The 22,007-nt window shown below is 65.9% G+C and overlaps 1 protein-coding gene across 10 annotated transcripts in view; it reads left to right on the forward strand.

Annotated features, from left to right (window-relative positions):
- HDAC4 (histone deacetylase 4) overlaps positions 1 to 22,007 on the forward strand; it is a 228,707-nt gene that overhangs the window by 152,594 nt on the left and 54,106 nt on the right. For 5 of the 10 annotated variants that reach the window (XM_070071474.2, XM_070071465.2, XM_070071470.2 and 2 more), the window contains exons 5-11: positions 1,556 to 1,676; positions 6,353 to 6,474; positions 11,114 to 11,245; positions 12,526 to 12,641; positions 16,131 to 16,247; positions 16,326 to 16,509; positions 19,141 to 19,376. In XM_070071474.2, the coding sequence (XP_069927575.1) occupies positions 1,556 to 1,676; positions 6,353 to 6,474; positions 11,114 to 11,245; positions 12,526 to 12,641; positions 16,131 to 16,247; positions 16,326 to 16,509; positions 19,141 to 19,376 (1,028 nt within the window). The remainder of the gene's footprint in view (positions 1 to 1,555; positions 1,677 to 6,352; positions 6,475 to 11,113; positions 11,246 to 12,525; positions 12,642 to 16,130; positions 16,248 to 16,325; positions 16,510 to 19,140; positions 19,377 to 22,007) is intronic. The other 5 variants (XM_070071469.2, XM_089328804.1, XM_070071471.2 and 2 more) reach the window with 2 other exon arrangements.

Raw genomic sequence — 22,007 nt, forward strand, 5'->3', positions numbered from 1 at the left:
TGCTGGTGCAGCTTCCTGGTAGTGGTGGTCACCAGTGATGCTGTGAATTCTTGGAGCCTGGGGCCTTTCCCACCACAGTTAGCATAAACACGTGTTTCAGTGCACCTGGGTTTTATCTTCACTCTTCCCTTGGGGAATCTAACACACACAGTCTTTGGACGTGAACCTGAAAGGGAAACTCCAAGAGAAGGCAGGTCTTTGTGCCAGGGCTGAGCTGGGCTCACACAGCCGTGGTGTCTCCCTGCTACATAGAAGCTCAGCCCTGCTGGCAGCCAGGTGGGCCACCGAGGAAGCCCCTCCCTGTGTGGGAGTGAGGCAGGAGGCCGGCGTCAGCACCTGGCCCCCACGTACAGTATTTGTGCTTTCTGGGCAGCGAATGGGCTGTGAGAGCGAGGAAGTGAGTCTCGGGTGGAAGCCAGGAGAAGGATCAGGGATGGACGTGTCCTCAGACTGTGTCCTGGGCCGGTGCCGGCCACCTAGAGCTGCGGCCCCCTGCTGCAGCCCAGCCCCCCACCCCGGTGTGAGTCCTCCCTGTCTCTGTCCTGCCAGCTTTTACTCAGTGCCGCCCCCTGCAGCAGGGCCCCGCCCAGGCAGAGCTGCGACCAGAATTCATGCGACTGGGATGCACACATATTCTCAGGAAACTTCTCAAAGACCCCTCTATGCAAGGTTTTCAAGCGTTTTTGCACCAAAAGAAATTCACCTTGCAGTCGCATCCTCCACACACTTTCCCACGCGGCTCGTCGGCGCCCTGCCTGGGAGACGGGGAGGTCAGGAGCCGCCTCATCCCATCCTCTCCTGGCGAAGTCCAAAGAACTAGATTTCCCCTGGGCGTGGAAGGTCCCGGACCCAGAGGCTGCAGGCCGGGTTTACCTGCAGGCCAGGCCAGTGCAGAGGCCCAGCTGCCCCCGGCCAAGTCGAGGAGGAGCGCTCGGGGTCACCCCCTGCCTGGCCTCCTGGGCCGTCCTCGTGGTCACCACCATCAGCCTGTCCTTTGGCCATTTGTCTACTTGACCAATGTAATGGCAAAAATTCACAGCTGCTCGCCCCGTGCCCCAGCCTCTTCATCATGAGGTGGGGCTTCCTCCGTGTGACCCGTGTGGGCCCCTGAGCCCGTCTCTGCTCTCTGCTCGTTCCTCACTGCTGCCCAGTGCTTCCTTGCACCGTGGCCGGGGACCCCATGCCTGCACCTCTGCATAGCGGCTCCTGCGTCTGTCTGCAGAGTTAGCAGTCTGGCCACTGCATCCTCCAGGGGCTCTTTTATGTCAAAGATTAAAGCTCCCTTCAGAAGGAACAAGTGTGAGCGCCGCGCCATCTCAGGGGAGTAACCCGCCTTCCAGACACACGTCAGTTCCGGGCATCCGAGGGGAGCAAGACCTCTTACAAGCCCCCCGGGCGTCTCCCGCCTCCACCCCTGCCTCCCCTTACAAATCCCCCAGGCGTCTCCTGTCTTCATAAGCCCACCGCCTCCACCCCTGCCTCCCCTCCCGTAGCCCCCAGCCCCTCCCAGCCCCTCGCTGAGCTGGCCCCCCCTGTGCGTCCTGCCCTTCGCCAGGTGCCGTGGCCAGCACAGAGGTGAAGATGAAGTTGCAAGAATTCGTGCTCAATAAGAAGAAGGCGCTGGCCCACAGGAACCTGAACCACTGCATTTCCAGTGACCCCCGCTACTGGTACGGGTAAGTGGCCGGGGTGGGGACGCCCTGCCTCATCCAGGCCCTGCAGACGCAGGCTCTTTACCTGCTGAGGCCAAAGGAGCGGGTGAGGGAGGGAACCCCGAGGGATGGCGGCTGGCCCGGGTGTGCTTGGAGTGCGGAGGCGTGGCCGTCGTCCCGCTGGGGCTCTGGGCCGTCTCAGAGGAAGCTGTGGGTCCCTGGGGCTGGTGCCCGCGCAGTCCCCGTTCAGCCACAGCAGGTGCCACTGAGACTGGATTCCCTCCGAGTTGTGCGTTTGCATCCACCAAGTCTGCCCACTGTGCTTCAGGCAGCTCCGTCAGCTGCGAGCCCCACCAGAGCCTGCATGGCAGGCAGAGCCTTGTTGGTGCTGTGGGCTGAAGAGAGCCCAGGGCAGAGGCCTGGGCGGGGCAGAGGCCTGGGCGGGGCAGAGGCCTGGGCGGGCAGAGGCCTGGGCGGGGCAGAGGCCTGGGCGGGCAGAGGCCTGGGCGGGGCAGAGGCCTGGGCGGGCAGAGGCCTGGGCGGGGCAGAGGCCTGGGCGGGGCAGAGTGGCAGCTCCCACGGCCCTGCCCCACCCCTGCCAGTAGACGGCTCTGAGCCACGGCCCGCTGCTCGCCCTTCAGGGCACCCACCCCAGGCCGCCGCTGGTGTCACAGTGTGGAAGGGACCACCCTCAGTGTAGACAGCCAAGGGAAGGGGCCACCCTCAGTGTAGATGGACAGGGGAAGAAGAGTCCACTTCCAGTCCAGATGGCCAAGGGAAGGGGCTACCCCCAGTGTAGACGGCCAAGGGAGAGGGCGTCTGCAGTCTACCCAGCCGAGGGGGTACTGTGGTTTGGGGCACTGAAGGCTCTGGGGAGCCCGGTGAGAGCTGAGCAAGCAGCGTCTGGGGTGGGGCACGGGGGACCAGCAGCCCTTCCTGTGCGTCGGGCCCACAGCCTGCTGCCCTGGGTCTGACAGCCTGGGGGAGGTTTCCGACAAGAGGCGCTGGGGTCCCTGTTGGTCTTGTGTCGCTGCCTGGGGCAGGAGTGTTGTGGGAGCTGGGTCTTGGCAGGGAGGGAAGGACACCTTGTCCAGCCCCATTCCACGTCCGGTGACCGCGTGCCCTCTGGGCCTGCGGGTGGGGGGACGGCAGTGGGACCTGCAGAAGAGAGCTCGGGAGGGCAGTGGGCAGGAGCTACGCAGGACGCCGACCTCACGCGCTGCGGCCGAGGGCTCCAGGGACAGTGTCTTGGGAGGGGCCTGCAGGGAAAATGAAAAGGCAAGCCGCCGACTGGAAGGCGGCATCCCCAGGCAGATGGCTGCCGCTAGCGGAGCCCACAGTCCAGCGCCACGCTGGGGAGAGCCCAAGGGTGGACAGGTCCCCTCCAACAGGTAGCGGAGCCCACAGTCCAGCGCCGCGCTGGAGAGAGACCAAGGGTGGACAGGTCCCCTCCGACAGGTAGCGGAGCCCACAGTTCAGCGCCACGCTGGGGAGAGACCAAGGGTGGACAGGTCCCCTCCGACAGGCAGCTGAGCACCAGCGGGCCCGTGGGTAGAGGGCTGACGCCCCAGTCACCAGCGAGGCGCAGAGCCCAGCCACGGCAGGGCACGCCGCGCAACCCAGCTGGCTCGTTACGCTGGCCATGTGTCAGCAAAGGGTGTGGTACCTGCTTGTCTGCGGGCTGCCCACGGGTGTCTCAGCGGCACGGCACACTGGAAACCATTGGCAGCGGCTGGGGGAGCCAACGTCCACCTGCGCTGTGGCCCAGCAGCAGCCCCCCTCGTGTCTCCTGGGACACACACAGGGACACACAGTCCCCCCTCGTGTCTCCTGGGACACACACAGGAATGCACAGTGCCCCCCTCGTGTCTCCTGGGACACACAGCGGCCCCCCTCGTGTCTCCTGGGACACACACAGGGACACACAGTCCCCCCTCGTGTCTCCTGGGACACACACAGGAATGCACAGTGCCCCCCTCGTGTCTCCTGGGACACACAGAGCCCCCCTCGTGTCTCCTGGGACACACACTGGGACACACAGCGCCCCCCCCCCCACGTCGCCAGGGACACACACAGGGACGCACAGCACCCCCCTCGTGTCTCCTGGGACACACAGAGCCCCCCTCGTGTCTCCTGGGACACACAGTGCCCCCCCCCGTGTCTCCTGGGACACACAGTGCCCCCCCCCCCCCGTGTCTCCTGGGACACACACCGGGACGAGTGCTCCTACGGTCCCAGCACAGACCGTGCAAACTCCCAAGCTCTCATCAACCGGCGATGGTCTTGCACCCGAGGGTCCCTGTGCCCGGGAACACAGCCAGCAGCGGCGTGTCAGGTGTGTCGGACACAGCGTTTGTCCCGGGGGTCCCGGCGCATGAATCCTGAGTCAGTGGAACGCCCCCAGGGACGGAAGCACCCGGGGCCTGGGAGCTGGGCGGCTGCAGCAGGCGGGCAGCGGCTGTCCCTGGGGGGGCGCTTCCCCAGTGTCAGGTGTGTCCGAGCTCCAGCTCGCTGGTCGTTGCATGAGACGGGATGCCACCGGGACACCTCGGAGCACCTGAGAACACGGCTGGTCTGTGGAAGGCAGGACCCCCGCCGCACAGCGGGAGGCCAGGGCGTGGAAGGCGGTGTCACCGGGCATCACGAGGAGGCTGTGCTGCCCTGGGAGGAACAGACCACTGACGTTAATTCACCGCCTTCCCAGTGTGTCCTAGTGGCGACTGGAAAACTGGAGCCACACCCGCAGCTCAGTTGCGTTTTCATTGGCCTGTGCGTGAGCGACAGGCGTGTCTGTCTTGCCTCCCGGTGTGAATCTGCAGTGGTGGGGAGGGCCGCTGCCGTGGGGCGAGCGGCTGGCTCTGGCCGCAGCGTCTTCTGCAGTGCAGGTGATTTCAGCGAGAAGACAGCGGTGCTTGTCCCCCACTTTCATCGGGGCCACAGGGCTGCCTTGGAGATAACAGTGCTAGGTGGCTGCCCCGGCCCAGGCCGCACCGAGTGCCGCTGCCTTCCGGCCTTGACCTCATGCTGCCCTCCCAGGACCCGGAGTCGTGGTTGAGAAAGGCGGGATGAGCCTGGTCAGGGCTGAGTTGGCTCTGGACGGCTGCCTCGGGGTGTGGGTGTGTCTGGCCATGTGAGTGCCTGTGTGAGCTGGGGTGTTGGTGCAGCCAGGGCTGGGTCTCACTTTCCTCACACTTCCAGAACCTTCTTTACCACAGACACCGCCAGGCTGCAGCCTGGTTATGGTGGGGCCGTGGTCTCCCTTCCTGGCCCTGGACCAGGCAGAGCAGCGGGGCCCGGTCCTCAGCCAGGTGTTTGGGGAAGCTGCGCTGGGCACGCACCTGGTCACTTGCTGACTGCGAGGACTTGCAGCCGGGCACTGCCAGCAGGGGCTCAGGTCAGCTCATCTCAAGGTCTGACCGAGTGAGGATTCTGATATGGCCAGCACCTCAGCAGAGAACCCACTAGCTCTTGGAGGAACGAAGCCTTTCCAACTCTGGCTTCACTAGAAACGGACCCTGCTGTTAGATTACAGTAAGGCCGTGTCTGCTGACTTGAATTACTTATCACCGTGCGGCTAGCCATCTCTGACTCACACGTGATCCGAGGCAGGACGCGAGTGTAGACGCGGCCCCGGTCGCCACATGGCTCCAAGGACACGTTAGCAGTCGGGCGAGGATACGGTCTGGAAGCTGATGCCGTGAGAGGCCCAGCTCCGCTGGAGGCCTGGGGCTGTGCTGGTCTGAAGGTCCCGGGGCCTAGGGAGGTAGCCCCGCAATGAGGCTACCAGTGCATGGGTGCAGCTGTGCCCGTCTCAGTCCTGCCAGCGCCACTTGGGGACAGTGTGGGGGGCAGGGCCTGAAGGGGCTGCATCTTCCCGGGCCCTGTGCACTTCCCCCCTCCAGGAGGCAGACGCCCGCTGGGCCGGCAGCCCCGAGCCCGCTGGGTCCCTGTGCCCCTCAGCACCCCTGCAGGGTGCGCTCTCAGAGCCTACCGTGTGCACCTGTGTGCACTGCCGACGCATCCGGACCACTGCCGGTGCCTGAGCTGGCCTGCTGAGTGCTCAGCTAGAACACTAACGAATTCCCCCGAGGGAGCGCTTGTACTCTCGGCTCTGGTCGTTAGGCAGGTCACACCCAGCGACTCAGAAGTTGTTCAACTTGCTGTTTTCAGCAAGGCTCCACGGGCGGTGCCGCCCCAGGTCCCCGTGGGGGCGTCCTGGTGGCCGCGGCTCCTCTCCTGCTTGTCGGGATGGTGGGCAGTGCCTGGCTCGCAGGTCAGCGCCAGGGGGAGGGGCCAGAGGCTGCCAACCTGCCCCCGCCCCCGGTGGCTTAGTTCTGGGGAAGGCTCGGGAGACAGTGACTCCGCTGCAGACAGGAGCCCCAGACACCACGGCGTGCACTCCCACCTGTTTGCTCCGGCCCAGCCCCCCGAGCACAGGCCTGGCGTCGCAGGACAGACCAGAGCCGGGGGAGAGAGGCTGAGCTGCGTGCGGACCAGAGCGCTGAGCCGGCACGGAAGCTGTGGCTCCTATGCGTGCTCGGGGGTCATCCCTGTTTCCTTTTGCTTTCCGCAGGCGGTCTGGCGGGCCTGGCCAGGGGGCCGACGGCTGCGGGGGCCGTGCGCGCGGGCCACGTCCGGGCTCCGTGCAGGCCGGGCGGTGCCCTGGGGGAACGCAGCCTCAGCCTTTGCCTTTTCCCCAGGAAAACGCAGCACAGCTCCCTGGACCAGAGTTCACCGCCCCAGAGCGGGACGTCCGCCTCCTACGCCCACCCGGTGCTGGGGATGTACGACACCAAAGACGACTTCCCGCTCAGGAAGACAGGTCAGTGCGCGCCCGCCGCCGGGACGGCTGCTCGGCACGCCCCGGGGTCGCCGACCGGCACTCTCGCGTCTCCCGGCCATCCGCAAAGGGCCTGACCACACCCACATCCAGGCAAGGTGCCAGGTGTGCACCGTGGGCAGCCTCTCCGGTGGTCCCGGGCGTGGTGACCGGCGCCCTCGGTGCTCTGAGGCGCTGTGTGCGGAAGCTGGCCCTCGCTCAAGGGGTCCCCGGGAGGCTGCCCCAGCTGCCGGCAGACCAGCAGTCGGCGATGAGTGCGTCAGTTTCTTTCTGTCAGCCACACCTGGGGCGGCCGCCCGTGCCGAGACAAAGGCCGGCAGGCACAGTTTGCAGCAAAGACCCGGGAAACCCAGCATGGGGGCTGGCAGACTGGCACCTCTGTCCCATGGGGGTCGGGCAGCTGTCTGCGCCTCCCGCCCCTCCCCCCGCTTCCTGCCCCGAGCTGTGCTGCTTTGGGGATGTTGGGAAGCCGCGTCTCCGGCACCTGCTGGGGTGCAGGCCGCCTCCTCCCAGGACCGTGCCTGCACGCCGGCGGCATTCGAGCCCAGCGTGCCGTGGGGGCCTAGGGGTGCCCTCTGCAAGTCAGATTCCAGGGACTCACTCGTGTGCCCTCTGCGAGGGACAGGACCCCGGGCGACTTCCCGGGTGGCATTCTCACCGCGAAGCACCACGCGTAGACTCGTGCTCACTCTGCAGTGACGCCATGCTGGGGTTTGCCTGTCTGTACGGGGCAGGGCATGGTGGGTGGACACTGCCCCGCTGACCGCTCAGCCCGCCGTGTGTCCCTGTGGGGCCAGCTCGCCTCGAGCCCAAAGCCTCTGACGCCCTCACGGAGCAGCGTGGCCTTCCCGGGCTTCTGCACGCTCAGGGAGCTGAGGTCGCCCCCACGGCCCACATCTGCGCCAGGTCCTGCCTCTGTGGCTCAGGTTGCTGTCTGCAAAGTGCCACTGTAGGTCTGCACCCTCCTGAGACCATCAGGAGTTGTGGGAGCCTGTGTTTGCCAGGTGCATCCCCCAGGACAGTGTGGGAGAGGGGCTCGGCTCTGGCCCCTGGAAGCTCTCACTCCTGTCCCCAGCCTGTGACCGGATCCTGCCAGGCAGAGCTCCCCAGGGCCTCCCACAGGGTCCGCGATGCAGCCGGGCACGGCAGGAGCCGCTGCACTCACCTGCGGGGCTCAGGGCTCATCCGGATGCTGCCAGGCCTTCGCCACCTGCACGGCACCCAGAGCTCAGAACCAGGCTGACCCTTCTAGATCCAGGCTCCAGTCAGATGCCCTGGCCCGGTTCTGGCCCAATTTTGACTTCCTGCGAGGGACTGCACCCCTCTCCTGGGTGATGGACAGCAGGGGTCTCCGCCTCCCACCAGGTGGTGGTGCTGAGGTCCTTCCTGTGGCCCCTCTGGCCACGAGAACCCCAGCTTGTGTCTGAAGCTACCGGGCTGCTACCAGGGCCGCGTGCGTATGGAAGTGCCCGTCAAGTCCCGCTGCTCTGCGTCCAGGCCAGCTTCCTCCCAGTGCATGCTGGGAAGCAGCAGATGGCGGCTCAGGCGCTTGGGCCCCTGCTGCCCGCGGGGGAGCCCAGGAGCAGTTCTGGATTCCTGACTCTGGCCTGGCCCAACCCTCGCTGTTGCAGACACTGACGCTGTGACCCAGCGGATGGAAACGCGCTCTCTCACTCTCTCTCTGCCTTTCTAGATGAAAACAAATAAACAAAAGACGCTCCCTACGTGACTTTAAATGAAGTCTTGAAGCGTAGCACATGCAGGGACTGACTCTTACAGGGACACTCCAGTGCCTGGGGGTTCGGCTGGGCGCTCTGTCACTTAGAGTGCGGCTGCGTCATCTGCGGCTTCGTTTTTCTCTCGGAGCATCTCCGTCTTGATCTGCAGGAACCACTCTCTCTTTTTGTTTAAAATATTTATTTATTTAAGGCAGAATTGCAGAGAGGGGGAGAGAAAGATCTTTCATCCACCAGCTCACTCCCCAGATGGCTGCAACAGCTGGTGCTGGGCCAGGCTGAAGCCAGGAGCCAGGGGCTTCTTCCAGGTCTCCCACGCGGGTGCAGGGGCCTCAGGACTTGGCCATCTTCTACTGCTTTCCCAGGCCACAGCAGAGAGCTGGATCAGAAGTGGAGCAGCCGGGACTAGAACCGGTGCCCACGTGGGATACTGGTGTTGCAGGCGTTGGCTTCACCTGCTGTGCCCCAGTGCTGGCCCTAGGCAGCCATTCTTCCATTGTCCTGTGCTGATGAAACAAGGCCAAACCAGAACATGACCGTGGTCTCGCCAACGCAGCCCTCCTCCCTGCAGTTGGCAACGTCTTCGCCCTCAGCACTGAGAAGTGCACCCCAGGGAGCTCCTTGGCCAGGGTCCAGGGTGGCCCGGGACAGAAGGCCCTGTTGGCAGAACTCCCCGGCGGCCGCCACACTGGCGTGGTGTGGCTGCTGGTGGCTTCGAGGAAGCGAGATCCTAAGGCCTGTGGTCTGTTTCAAGTCGGCAACCCCAGCCTCGTCCTGAATCCTCACCCCGACGGCAGGGCCAGGCCCCCACACTGGGTGTGAACTGGGAGGAGGCTGGGGTCCTGGGACCGTGGGTGGTGCTGGGCTGCCCGGGGTCTGTGGCTGCCAACAGCAGCCCCTCAAGCTTCCGCCCTGACAAGTGTTACCCTGGCTCTGCCCTTCCCGCTGTCGCTGACACCCAAGTTCACAGCCGCCGCGCAGACACCGGCGGTCGTTTCCGATGCACGAAGTACGCTGTACGCCCACCTCACTCTTGCTCTGCACAGGCCCGGCCCTCGCAGCGGGCGTCCCGGCAGGTGGCCCCCGGCGGGGGCAGCGGTGCCGTCTGTGTGGCAGTGGGAACGGCAGGTGCGAGTGGGGTCAAGACCACAATGCCCAGGGGAAGGGGGGTCGCCTGTGTGGAGCTCACCCAGACAGGATGGCACCACGGCCTCCCTGGGAGCAGGTCAGACGCCTCCCGCTAAAGCCACAGCCTGACTTGTCGTGTGAACCTGTCAGTGCACCCCAGCCCCGCCCCCCTGTCACCACGCCCTGCCTTGAGGCTCCTCCCTGGGCCCATCAGCGTGCTCCCCCACTCACCTTGGCTGTGCACGTCTCCCAGCAGTCCACGCAAGTCCTGCGTGGAGGGAGCGTTTTGGAAGCCACGCGTGCTGGCAGATCTCTGTTCCGACATCCAGGATTGGCCGAGGGTTTGGGGGGAAGGAGCCCTCCGGAGCATTCTGGCATCGAGCCCCATTCTTTGTCCCCAGAACTGAGCCGAGAGCTCCCAGCCGCGAGGGTCTCCTGGCGCCGCTCCCCCAGACAGGACGCTTCTGCGCGGCTCCGCTGGGACCCCTCGCTGGGACCCGTCGGCGCTTCTGACCCGGGGCTTCGCGGATTGGGCGTGGGACCTTCGCCCTGTCTCTCTCCCTTTGAAGGCAGCAGCTTTGCACTCAGGGCTCGGCCTCTAAGATCTCCCTCCCCGTCTCCACGGGACGGCCGGGAGGAGCCGCCGCGAGCCTTGGCCTTTGCCCTGGCGATGCCCTCGGCGGCCCGTTGCGGACTCACAGCCCTTCCCCCAGGGGCTCCGGGCCCAGAGCAGGGCCCCCGTGCCTCAGAGCCCACCAGCCCTTCGCCGAGGCTGCCTGGTGTTTTGCTTCTGCGCTGTCAGCCGTGGGCCATCTCACGAGGCAGCCTACGGAGGGGCTGCTGTGTGGAACGGCGGGTTCATCTGCCCGTCAGCGCCGGTGTCCACATCACGGTGTTGGTGCAAGTCCCGTCATCCACTGCCGACCCGGGAAGACGACAGATGGTGACCCGAGTGCTCTGACCCTGCTGCTTATGTGGGGGACCCGGGTGGAACTCCTGGCTCCTGGCTCCTGGCTTTGGCCTGTCCAGACCTGGCTGCTGTGGCCATTTGGGGGGTGAACGAGTAGATGGAAGATCACTCTGTTCATTCTGTCACTCTGCCTTTCACGTAAGTAAATTTTTTTTAAGTTTTTTTTTTATTTATTTATTTGACAGGTAGAGTTATAGACAATGAGAGAGAGACAGAGAGAAAGGTTTTCCTTCCGTTGGTTCACCCCCCAAATGGCCGCTACGGCCAGAGCTATGCGGATCCAAAGCCAGGAGCCGGGTGCTCCACGTGGGTGCAGGGCCCAAGCACTTGGGCCATCCTCCACTGCCTTCCTGGGCCACAGCAGAGAGCTGGACAGGCGGAGGATTAGCCAAGTGAGCCATGGCGCCAGCCCCGTAAATTAATGTTTTAAAGTGTATGGTTCAGGTAATATTGTTCATGGGCCTCAAGTCATCCCTTGTTTGTCATTTTCCCAGATCTTGGAGCAGCACTGCTTTAAAGATATGGGTACATTGTTTAGGAGAATATTACGTGAGAGATGTTGCCTTTATGCTGCTGGCACACCTCGCCCGTTCCCCGTCATGACCACTAAGTCAGACGTCACCCACACGTGGGGACTCCGTGTCCACACAAGTGCAGCCCACGCTCCCGTGTGCCTGCCTGTCACTGCCAGCAGATGTTGCCCACAGTGCGTGTCGCTGAACTGCCCGCAAGATGCCCGTGAATCCAGCTGGCCCGCATGTCGTAACCACATCTCCTGTGTGTGCAGCTTCTGAACCCAACTTGAAACTGCGGTCCCGGCTCAAGCAGAAAGTGGCCGAGAGGCGGAGCAGCCCCCTGCTGCGCAGGAAGGATGGGCCAGTGGTCACCGCTCTCAAAAAGCGTCCGTTGGATGTCACAGGTATGGCGGGTGCGTGGGCGCCTGTGTCACCGCAGCTGTTCCCGGAGCCTCTGGACACTCAGTCTGCCTGACATGCTTGGCCACGTGCAGTCCTGGGCCCCTCGTGCCAGGTCCGCAAGGCCTGGCCACCCAGGCTCGGCGACCCGGAGTCCCTCGCCAAGTCCCTGCTCCAGCGCCAGCTGCACAGCGCTGCGGTTTCCCGGGCAGCACCAGGGCAGGGCTGTGAGCTGGTGCGGCACTGTGGGCATGTCTGCAGGGGCTGGGTGGGTCTCCCCTGCCCCGGCGGTGGTGAACCGGTGTTCCTGCCCGCTCACCGCCCCCCTGCTCCGTGGTCGCAGTCAGAGTCACTGGACGGTCCTGGAGTCTTCTCCCGCCAGTGCACCGTGCCTGAGCACAGGAGAAATTGCGGTGTAGCCCGCGGAAGACCTGCTGCCACCGCGGCAGCGCCCCCTGGTGGTGCACTCCCGGAATGTTCCAAGCATGCAGCTCGCATTGCCCTTCCTTTGGAAACTTGGCCCCAGGTGCTGCTGTTACTAAGCAGCCATTAAACCCAACTTCAGAAGCCTGGAGCCTTGTTAACATTGAGAGCCACAGAGACCTCGGCTGCGTGGCAGCAGCAGTAGTGGCTGCCGTGGCCAAGAGAGGGAGCTTGGTGCTGAGTGTGGCTTCCCCGGCCACACGGCTCTCGCTGGCACCGGGGCTGAGCCGCTCCGAGGGCGAAAGGCTCCTTACGCTTGTGGACCGCAAGGACAAAGCCCAGACGCCGCTGGCTGCGTCTGCGCCCGCACCTGGTGCTGTGCTGCACACGAGCTCAAGTTCAGAGCGCCAGCAGCGGGCGGCCTGGTTTCGAAGTGAGTTTTTCTGGAGAGCGCAGTGCATGTGACCTTTCACCGCTCAGTCATTTGCTCTGTGCTTCCTGGTCTTCTGTGGTTAGAACGTGGCGGTGGCTGAGAGCTTATCTCCCTGGGACTTGAATAGCTCCTGCAGTTCAGGAGGCAGACGACGGCTCCCCGTGTGTATCCTGAGCCCCTGACGGGGCTTGCTGGAGCGTGAGCTCCGCAGACTCATGCGGACAGCAGGGCGGGCCTGAGACTCGGGGCGCTGGCCGCAGGCTCCCTGTGCAGAAGCACAGGCGTGTCCCTCCTGTCGGGTTTCCACAGTCCCAAGCCCACAGCAGGCGTCCCGGCAGGCCGGCGCCGCTGGGCTGCAGGTGAGCTGCGCCGTGCCCTGCGGGGACCCGTTGCTCAGGCCGCGCTCACCGGACGTTTCTGCCCCACCAGACTCTGCGTGCAGCAGCGCCCCGGGCTCCGGGCCCAGCTCGCCCAACAACAACAGCTCTGGGAACGTCAGCACGGAGAACGGCGGCGTGCCGGCCGCACCCAGCATCCCCACTGAGGTCAGTGCCGTGTCTGCTGCGTCGCGTTTGCTGCTGCCCTCCCCGGGGGCGACTTCAAGTGCCTGCCTGGCTCCCCCTGGGGCCGCGGGGTGTGTGCAGGAGTGGCCAGGCCACCGCTCTGAGCCCGACGTGGTGCCTGACCTCTTCCAGAGCGTGTTTCAGACGGCCTCATACCAGCCTGGGTGCCCACAGCGCCCTGGGCAGCAGCAGGGCCCTCCAGGAGGCCCTGGGTGCACGGGAACCCTTGCGGAGTGAGAGCGTTCATGGCTGTTGTGTGTTGAAAAAGCCACAAATTAACATGTCGACCAACAATCCACGGGTCGGGTCGGGGAGAGCTGGAGGGCAGCCAGGGATCGAGACCTGCGCCCCGTCCTTCCTCAGCCGCCCAGTGCTGCACGGAGGGCCCTGGAATCCCCCGCAGTGCCGATGGCAGAGCTGGGAGCGGAGTGGGGAGGAGGCCGGCTGTGGGCCGTGCCCTCAGTCACAGCCAGGGTGAGCCTGGGCACGGCTCCCATCACCTGGACCCTTCACACCCTGCCCTTACTTCACGAGGGTCTCTGACGTCCTGGGCCCGGGCCAAGCGAGAACATGCCAGGAGGTGGCCGAGGCCCACTCAGCTCAGCGCCCAGGGCTATCAGGGCAAGGCCCTCCGCGAGGGCCCCAGAGGGCGGCCCGGGCAGCGAGCCTTCCGACACCATGAGCCTTGGATGCCGTGTGCCCGCGGCGGGCGCTCTGTGTGCTCCTGACTCCCTCGGATGCATGTGCCCGCGGCGGGCGCTCTGTGTGCTCCTGACTCCCTCGGATGCCGTGTGCCCGTGGTGGGCGCTCTGTGTGCCCGTAGGTGGGGCGCTCTGTGTGCCCGCGGTGGGCGCTCTGTGTGCCCGTAGGTGGGGCGCTCTGTGTGCCCGCGGCGGGCGCTCTGTGTGCTCCTGACTCCCTCGGATGCCGTGTGCCCGCGGCGGGCGCTCTGTGTGCTCCTGACTCCCTCGGATGCCGTGTGCCTGCAGCGGGCGCTCTGTGTGCCCGTAGGTGGGGCGCTCTGTGTGCCCACAGCGGGCGCTCTGTGTGCTCCTGACTCCCTCGGATGCCGTGTGCCCGCGGCAGGTGCTCTGTGTGCTCCTGACTCCCTCGGATGCCGTGTGCCTGCAGCGGGCGCTCTGTGTGCTCCTGACTCCCTCGGATGCCGTGTGCCTGCGGCGGGCGCTCTGTGTGCTCCTGACTCCCTCGGATGCCGTGTGCCTGCGGCGGGCGCTCTGTGTGCTCCTGACTCCCTCGGATGCCGTGTGCCTGCGGCGGGCGCTCTGTGTGCTCCTGACTCCCTCGGATGCCGTGTGCCTGCAGCGGGCGCTCTGTGTGCCCGTAGGTGGGGCGCTCTGTGTGCCCGTAGGTGGGGCGCTCTGTGTGCTCGTGGCTCCCGGAGGCTATCACGCACTACACACGGGTGTTTCGTCTCCTTTCCCGACTACTGAAAGGAATCCCGTCCCCCCAGGTGCCATCCCCTGGGGACAGGCAGGGCCCAGTGCTCGCTGGACCTCGAGGCAGGACGACGTGGTGACGCGAGGTTGCAGCTGGCTCTGGTATGGCCTCTGCCCTCCGCGCCACCGGTCAAGCACTCACTTAGATCATTGAACATTGTAACCGTCCTCCTCTGTAAGACCGAGGCCGTGGCTGACACCGACTGCGATAGCCTGAGACTTGCGCCTGAGGCGTGGTGCTAACCCGGGTCCCGCCTTGCTCACGCGGCCAGCGGCGCTGATGCGATTCGGTGTGGTGATTCCTACAGTGTTAGTGCTGCAGCCGCGCGTGTCGAGTGGATGCACGAGGCCTCGGTTTCTGCTGTGCGCTCTTTTCTGCAAACGCTGTGACGTGTACGTGAAGCTGCTGTAAACTAGCAACACGGAGAAATCCCGGACGTGTGGGAGAGCGGTGGTCGGGTCCTGGGCGCGTTTCCATTACAACACGGAGCGCGTCCTTCGCGGACTTCAGACCTCATTAGAAATGGACACGGCTCGGAACTTTCTACTGTTCCTGGCCAAGGCTGGCGCGTCCTTCCTGTGGATCTGGGAGCAGCAGGCTGCCCAGCGGCAGGCACAGCGGGCGCAGGGCCCCGGTCTGTGTGCACCTGCTTTGTCTCTGAGCCTGAAGGGCTGGTGTACTTGGGAGGCCCCGGGCCAGAGAGGCTCAGCCTCCCCCAGCCCTGCAGGTGGCACCTGGCTCCACGCGAGCCCCAGGGCTGCTCTGACTTCCCAGGGACCCTGCTGCTGCGGTCCTTTGCGGAGTGAACCAGCGGGTGGAAGACCTCTTTCTGTCTCTCCCTCTCTCTGCGTAGCTCTGCTTTTCAGATGAAATAAGAGATCTTTAGGAGAACAGGAAAGCAAGGCGCGTGGGGCTGTGGAGGTGCGGAAGGGACAGCTGGGCTGACCTGTGGCCACCCGTCCTCCCGGGGAGGAGGACGCGGGTTTCCACCAGGGCTGCAGGCTGCTCGCGTTCTGGTAACTTTCCTTTCCTAAAAGCTTCCTCGGCGAAACTCAGAATGTTCAGTGTCTCTCCTCGGTGACTCAGGCCGCCGCGAGCCGAGCGAGCACACTGGCCACTGAGGTCGCTGGCTGCGGCGCCCGCCGGCTGCGTCAGGGCACTGTCCTCTGCCGGCGAGCGCCGCCGAGCTCCGCTGTGCAGGGCCACCTGCCCTCTGCCCAGCTCTGGCCACGCCAGGCCCCAGCAGCCTCCCCCAGCTCTGACCCTGCGCTCTGGCTCCTGCAGGACGTGTCTGAGCCCGTGGCTTTAGAAGCACGTTATTCTGGGAGCTGAGCGCGCTGAGCGCTGTCCGTGGACTCCCCGGCACCCCCAGGCCTCAGTCAGCACCACCCAGAGGCTGTGGAGCTCCGCCCCCGTCCCCGTCACCTCCCAGCTGTATGCTAACGGAGTCAAAGGTCGGAGCGTTCTTAGGTTCCAACATAGATCGCGAGTGGTCCTACGGAAAGAGCTCATCCAGCCGGTGCGAGGCTGTGTGTCCCTGGGCCCACGTGGTATCACCGCCGTGACACAGCGTGGGTGTAGGTGACGGGGCTGTGGAGCTGTCCGTTGCCCCGGGGGCTGCGCCGTGCCTTTGTCCCGGGTCACCTCCGTCCTGCACACTGCCAGCACGGCCGGCACCATTGTCTCCTCCCGTATGCTGGGAATCTGGCTGGTGCTCACTGATTCCTCTCTGGTTTCTGACTTAGACGCCACAACGGGGAGGCCATGGCCACGTTCAGGTACGGACGGGTTGTTCCACGCCCTCTGCAGGCTGGACTGCCTCTGCTCGTATCAGCACAGGGGATAGGGAGCCCGGCCAGGAGCGCAGCCACCCCGAGCCGCCGTGTGCGTTTCCGGTCTCCTGCCGTGTGTTCAGCCTGGCTTCACACCAGGTGTCGGGACCAGTGCGGTGTCGCCGTCATTCCCCCGGGCGGTGCTGCTGTGGGTGACAACCATCCTGGCTTCTGTCCGCAGGCCAGCTTGGCGCCCAGGCTTGTGACGAGAGAAGGCTCTGTGGCCCCGCTCCCTCTCTACACGTCGCCATCCCTGCCCAACATCACCTTAGGACTTCCGGCCACCGGCCCGTCTGCTGTAAGTGCTCCCCGCAGGGCCGCGTGCGGGGCTGGCCGGCCCGGCCCGCAGCTGCAGCTTCCCGGCTCTGCCTTGCAGGGCGCAGCGGCCCAGCAGGACACCGAGAGGCTGGCGCTCCCCGCCCTGCAGCAGCGGATCTCCCTGTTCCCTGGCAGCCACCTCGCCCCCTACCTGAGCACCTCGCCCCTGGAGCGGGACGGCGGGGCAGCCCACAGCCCCCTTCTGCAGCACATGGTGTTGCTGGAGCAGCCGCCCGTGACAGGTGAGTGCCTGCAGGACGCAGGGGAGGGCCTGGCGCCCGACTGTCGTGCCGCCCAGCCGCCTCCCCCGCCCCGGGCACCCGCCAGGCTCGGGTGCCAGGCCAGGTGGATGGCCCGTGTGTGCTGAGACCTCGGCCGATCGACCCCAGCTCCCACTGCCGTCTGAGAACAGGCCTTTCCAGGGACGAGGCGACCCTCGACCCCGTGGAGGCAGCGCAGGGTCACGGACGCGCCCGTTTCCTCTGTGGATCGGTTCCCATCCCCGGGTCGCTGAAGTCAGCCGTGGCTGGGTTCTGAACCTCCTTCTTGACACAGTTAAGGTCACAGCTCCCGGGGAGCTGTTGTGGGGAGAAGCAGTGGTGCTGTGGGAAGTGGCGGTGACAGCTGCCTGTAGACAGGTGGGGAGGGCGCGCGTTTGCCTGTCTTTCTGACTGTGTGTCAAACGGCAGCCTCCGCAGAGACGAGAGAGACACTAGGAGAGGAAGGGCCATGGGGGCTCCCAGGAGCCACCACCCTGACGGCGCTGCTGCCCTGCCCGCCCAGGCTCCGGGGTCCCTGAGCAGAGTCCACCAGGCAGCCACCGCCTCCCAGGACAGACCTGAAGCCCTGCAGCCCCCCCCCCCCCCCAGTGCAAGGACGCAAGGACGCCTCAGGCAGATGCCCACTCGGGGCCACCAGGAGCTGGTGTCCTCACACCCATCGGTCCTGCCTGACCGAGGGGCTGCCGCACTCCTGAGCGTGGCTGCCGGGGAGACTCCTAAACCAGCAACGTGCCGCAGGAAGCATGAGCTGTCCCGGTGTGCTGTGACCAGTGCAACAGGGAAAACGTGGACCTTGCTGAAGGCCTGTGAGCGACGGACATGAGCAGCTTGCACGTAGACATGACGCAGACGCAGGGGAAACAGCAGCTCCTCTCAATGCAGGTTCTTTTCCCTTAGAAACACGGGCAGGGGACCGTGGCACGCCAGCACCCTCCATGGCAGGTGAGGGTGGGCTGTGTTAGCGCCCTCCATGGCAGGTGAGGGTGGGCTGTGTTAGCGCCCTCCATGGCAGGTGAGGGTGGGCTGTGTTAGCGCCCTCCATGGCAGGTGAGGGTGGGCTGTGTTAGCACCCTCCGTGGGCAGGTGAGGGTGGGCTGTGTTAGCACCCTCCATGGCAGGTGAGGGTGGGCTGTGTTAGCACCCTCCATGGCAGGTGAGGGTGGGCTGTGTTAGCGCCCTCCGTGGGCAGGTGAGGGTGGGCTGTGTTAGCGCCCTCCATGGCAGGTGAGGGTGGGCTGTGTTAGCACCCTCCGTGGGCAGGTGAGGGTGGGCTGTGTTAGCGCCCTCCATGGCAGGTGAGGGTGGGCTGTGTTAGCGCCCTCCATGGCAGGTGAGGGTGGGCTGTGTTAGCGCCCTCCGTGGGCAGGTGAGGGTGGGCTGTGTTAGCGCCCTCCATGGCAGGTGAGGGTGGGCTGTGTTAGCGCCCTCCATGGCAGGTGAGGGTGGGCTGTGTTAGCGCCCTCCATGGCAGGTGAGGGTGGGCTGTGTTAGCGCCCTCCATGGCAGGTGAGGGTGGGCTGTGTTAGCGCCCTCCATGGCAGGTGAGGGTGGGCTGTGTTAGCGCCCTCCATGGCAGGTGAGGGTGGGCTGTGTTAGCGCCCTCCATGGGCAGGTGAGGGTGGGCTGTGTTAGCGCCCTCCATGGCAGGTGAGGGTGTGATGTGTTAGCGCCCTCCTTGGGCAGGTGAGGGTGGGCTGTGTTAGCGCCCTCCATGGCAGGTGAGGGTGGGCTGTGTTAGCGCCCTCCATGGCAGGTGAGGGTGGGCTGTGTTAGCGCCCTCCGTGGGCAGGTGAGGGTGTGATGTGTTAGCGCCCTCCATGGCAGGTGAGGGTGGGCTGTGTTAGCGCCCTCCATGGGCAGGTGAGGGTGGGCTGTGTTAGCGCCCTCCATGGCAGGTGAGGGTGTGATGTGTTAGCGCCCTCCGTGGGCAGGTGAGGGCGGGCTGTGTTAGCGCCCTCCATGGCAGGTGAGGGTGGGCTGTGCCAGCACCCTCCATGGCAGGTGAGGGTGGGCTGTGTTAGCGCCCTCCATGGGCAGGTGAGGGTGTGATGTGTTATCACCCTCCGTGGGCAGGTGAGGACGTGATGTGCCAGCACCCTCCATGGCAGGTGAGGACGTGATGTGCCAGCACCTCCTGCCCCAGGCAGGTGTCAGTGTGCAGCCTGGGCACTGAGCCTTAGTACCTGAAGGGTCTTGCTGGCATCTTGCAGGAATCAGCGCTGAGAGAGACCCTTGGGATGACTTGAGCCCTGGGACAATGCTTTTTTGCATCTTTGCTTAGGAAGAGCCACGGTGGAGGCCACCAGAGCAGTGGTAGCCTCCTGGGCACAGCCTCTCCCTGATCAAAGCCAACCATCTGGCGCCTGTGGTTGGCTGAGAGGTAGTGTGGCCGTCGCTGCCTTGCCCCAGGCGTCAGTCTGCACCCCCGAAGCCCAGGCACAGGCCCCGGGCGGCGGGACAGCCCAGAGCGGCGGGCAGCGGGCGCCAGGGCTGGCAGGTGCGTGCTGTGGTCGCCATCACTCACTCAACGGCCTTCTCCCTCCCCTCTTCTTCCTCTTCCCCTCTGCTGTTTTTCCTCCATGTTATCTTCAGACTGGTATCTTTCAGGCCTGGGAGCACTGCCCCTCCACACACAGCCCCTGGTTGGTGCAGACCGGGTGTCCCCATCCATCCACAAGCTGCGGCAGCACCGCCCGCTGGGGCGCACGCAGTCGGCGCCGCTGCCGCAGAACGCGCAGGCGCTGCAGCACCTGGTCATCCAGCAGCAGCACCAGCAGTTCCTGGAGAAGCACAAGCAGCAGTTCCAGCAGCAGCTGCACCTGAACAAGGTGGGTCGCGCCTCCTGCCCCGCGAGCGGGCGCCCGTCCGCAGCGGGTCCGCGCCCTGCGTGTGGCCGTGGGCCGTCCAAGGCCCTTACCAAGCGTGTCTTGAAGTCCCGACCTCACCAGGGTGTGTCTCCCAGGCTCGTCCTCCGAGCCGTTGCACACGCGGCCATTCGCCCCAGGCGTCGTGTGGCCAGAGGTGGGTGGGCCCGGCCAGCCCACAGGCCGGCACCTGCAGAAGGAAGTCTCGGGGTGGCGTGGCTCGGCTCGGCCGGGGGACGCGGTGGGAAAGGCTGGGTTGGGCACTGGGCGAGGAAGGGAGGGGCCGGTTTGCAGCAGAGCACTGGGCGTTGGCGTGGCGGAGCTGCCTCGGCCAGAGCGTGAAGCCACACGAGGGAAGCTCAGAGAGCCCTGGGGGTGGGTCCCGAGGTCAGTTGACTTTGGCCGGCTCTTCTTTGAAATCACAACACGCATTTCCCGTGACCTGCTGAAGGCCCCTGCTCTGCGTGGGTTTCAAAAATCTGTTGCTCCAAAATAAACGGACTGCGTTCCACACTCCACGGACTCAGAGCTGTGCGTGGCTGTCCACACAGACACTCGTGTACGGCTGCCCACAGCGGCCCAGCAGTGGGAGCAGCAGGAGCCCATCCAGGGCAGTGGTCACTGCAGTGTGGAATGTCCACAGAGGCGTCACACACCCGGGCAGTGGTCACTGCGGCGTGGAATGTCCACAGAGGCGTCACACACCCGGGCAGTGGTCACTGCGGCGTGGAATGTCCACAGAGGCGTCACACACCTGGGCAGTGGTCACTGCAGTGTGGCCACAGTCCACAGAGGCGTCACACACCCGGGCAGTGGCCACTGCGGCGTGGAATGTCCACGCAGTGGCCATCAGTTACGGAAGCAGGGAAGCACTGAGTTATAGCACCGGAGCCCTGAGAACTCCAGTTCTGCGATGTCCAGGGTGGGCAGGCCCGCGGGCGGGGGTGGCTGTGGGGCAGCATCTCCCCAGGTGTTGAGTGCGCTCTGAGTCAGTGCCGGTGTGCGCGCCCTGAGGACCGCGTCCGGCCCAGCCTCAGTCAGTGCTGGTGTGCGTGGTGTGTGTGCCCCGAGGACCGCGTCCGGCCCAGCCTCAGTCAGTGCCGGTGTGCCGGTGTGCGCGCCCCGAGGACTGCGTCCGGCCCAGCCTCAGTCAGTGCCGGTGTGCCGGTGTGCTTGCCCCGAGGACCGCGTCCGGCCCAGCCTCAGTCAGTGCTGGTGTGCCGGTGTGCTTGCCCCGAGGACCGCGTCCGGCCCAGCCTCAGTCAGTGCTGGTGTGCCGGTGTGCGCGCCCCGAGGACCGCGTCCGGCCCAGCCTCACTCAGTGCCGGTGTGCCGGTGTGCTCGCCCCGAGGACCGCGTCCGGCCCAGCCTCAGTCAGTGCTGGTGTGCCGGTGTGCGCGCCCCGAGGACCGCGTCCGGCCCAGCCTCGGTCAGTGCCAGTGTGCGCGGTGTGCGTGCCCGAGGACCGCGTCCGGCCCAGCCTCAGTCAGTGCCGGTGTGCCAGTGTGCGCGCCCCGAGGACCGCGCCCGGCCCAGCCTCAGTCAGTGCCGGTGTGCCGGTGTGCTCGCCCCGAGGACCGCGCCCGGCCCAGCCTCAGTCAGTGCTGGTGTGCCGGTGTGCTTGCCCCGAGGACCGCGCCCGGCCCAGCCTCAGTCAGTGCTGGTGTGCCGGTGTGCTTGCCCCGAGGACCGCGTCCGGCCCAGCCTCGGTCAGTGCCAGTGTGCGCGGTGTGCGTGCCCGAGGACCGCGTCCGGCCCAGCCTCAGTCAGTGCCGGTGTGCCAGTGTGCGCGCCCCGAGGACCGCGCCCGGCCCAGCCTCAGTCAGTGCCGGTGTGCCGGTGTGCTCGCCCCGAGGACCGCGCCCGGCCCAGCCTCAGTCAGTGCTGGTGTGCCGGTGTGCTTGCCCCGAGGACCGCGTCCGGCCCAGCCTCAGTCAGTGCCGGTGTGCCGGTGTGCTCGCCCCGAGGACCGCGTCCGGCCCAGCCTCAGTCAGTGCCGGTGTGCCGGTGTGCTTGCCCCGAGGACCGCGTCCGGCCCAGCCTCAGTCAGTGCTGGTGTGCGCGGTGTGCGCGCCCCGAGGTCCGCGTCCGGCCCAGCCTCAGTCAGTGCCGGTGTGCCAGTGTGCGCGCCCCGAGGACCGCGTCCGGCCCAGCCTCAGTCAGTGCCGGTGTGCCAGTGTGCTCGCCCCGAGGACCGCGTCCGGCCCAGCCTGTCAGTGCTGGTGTGCCGGTGTGCTCGCCCCGAGGACCGCGCCCGGCCCAGCCTCAGTCAGTGCTGGTGTGCCGGTGTGCTCGCCCCGAGGACCGCGTCCGGCCCAGCCTCAGTCAGTGCCGGTGTGCCGGTGTGCTCGCCCCGAGGACCGCGCCCGGCCCAGCCTCAGTCAGTGCTGGTGTGCGCGGTGTGCGCGCCCTGAGGACCGCGTCCAGACCAGCCTCAGTCAGTGCCGGTGTGCGCGGTGTGTGCGCCCCGAGGACCGCGTCCGGCCCAGCCTGAGTTCTGTGGCCTGTGCGTGGCGTGTGAGTAGAGCCGTGCTGAGAAGGAAGCAGAGCGAGACTGGTGATTGTGTGAAGGAAGCGGTGGGACCCTGCAGACTC

The sequence above is a fragment of the Oryctolagus cuniculus genome, chromosome 3 (assembly GCF_051225735.1).
Source record: "Oryctolagus cuniculus isolate XC-2025 breed Fujian yellow rabbit chromosome 3, ASM5122573v1, whole genome shotgun sequence".
NCBI classification, from domain to species: domain Eukaryota; kingdom Metazoa; phylum Chordata; class Mammalia; order Lagomorpha; family Leporidae; genus Oryctolagus; species Oryctolagus cuniculus.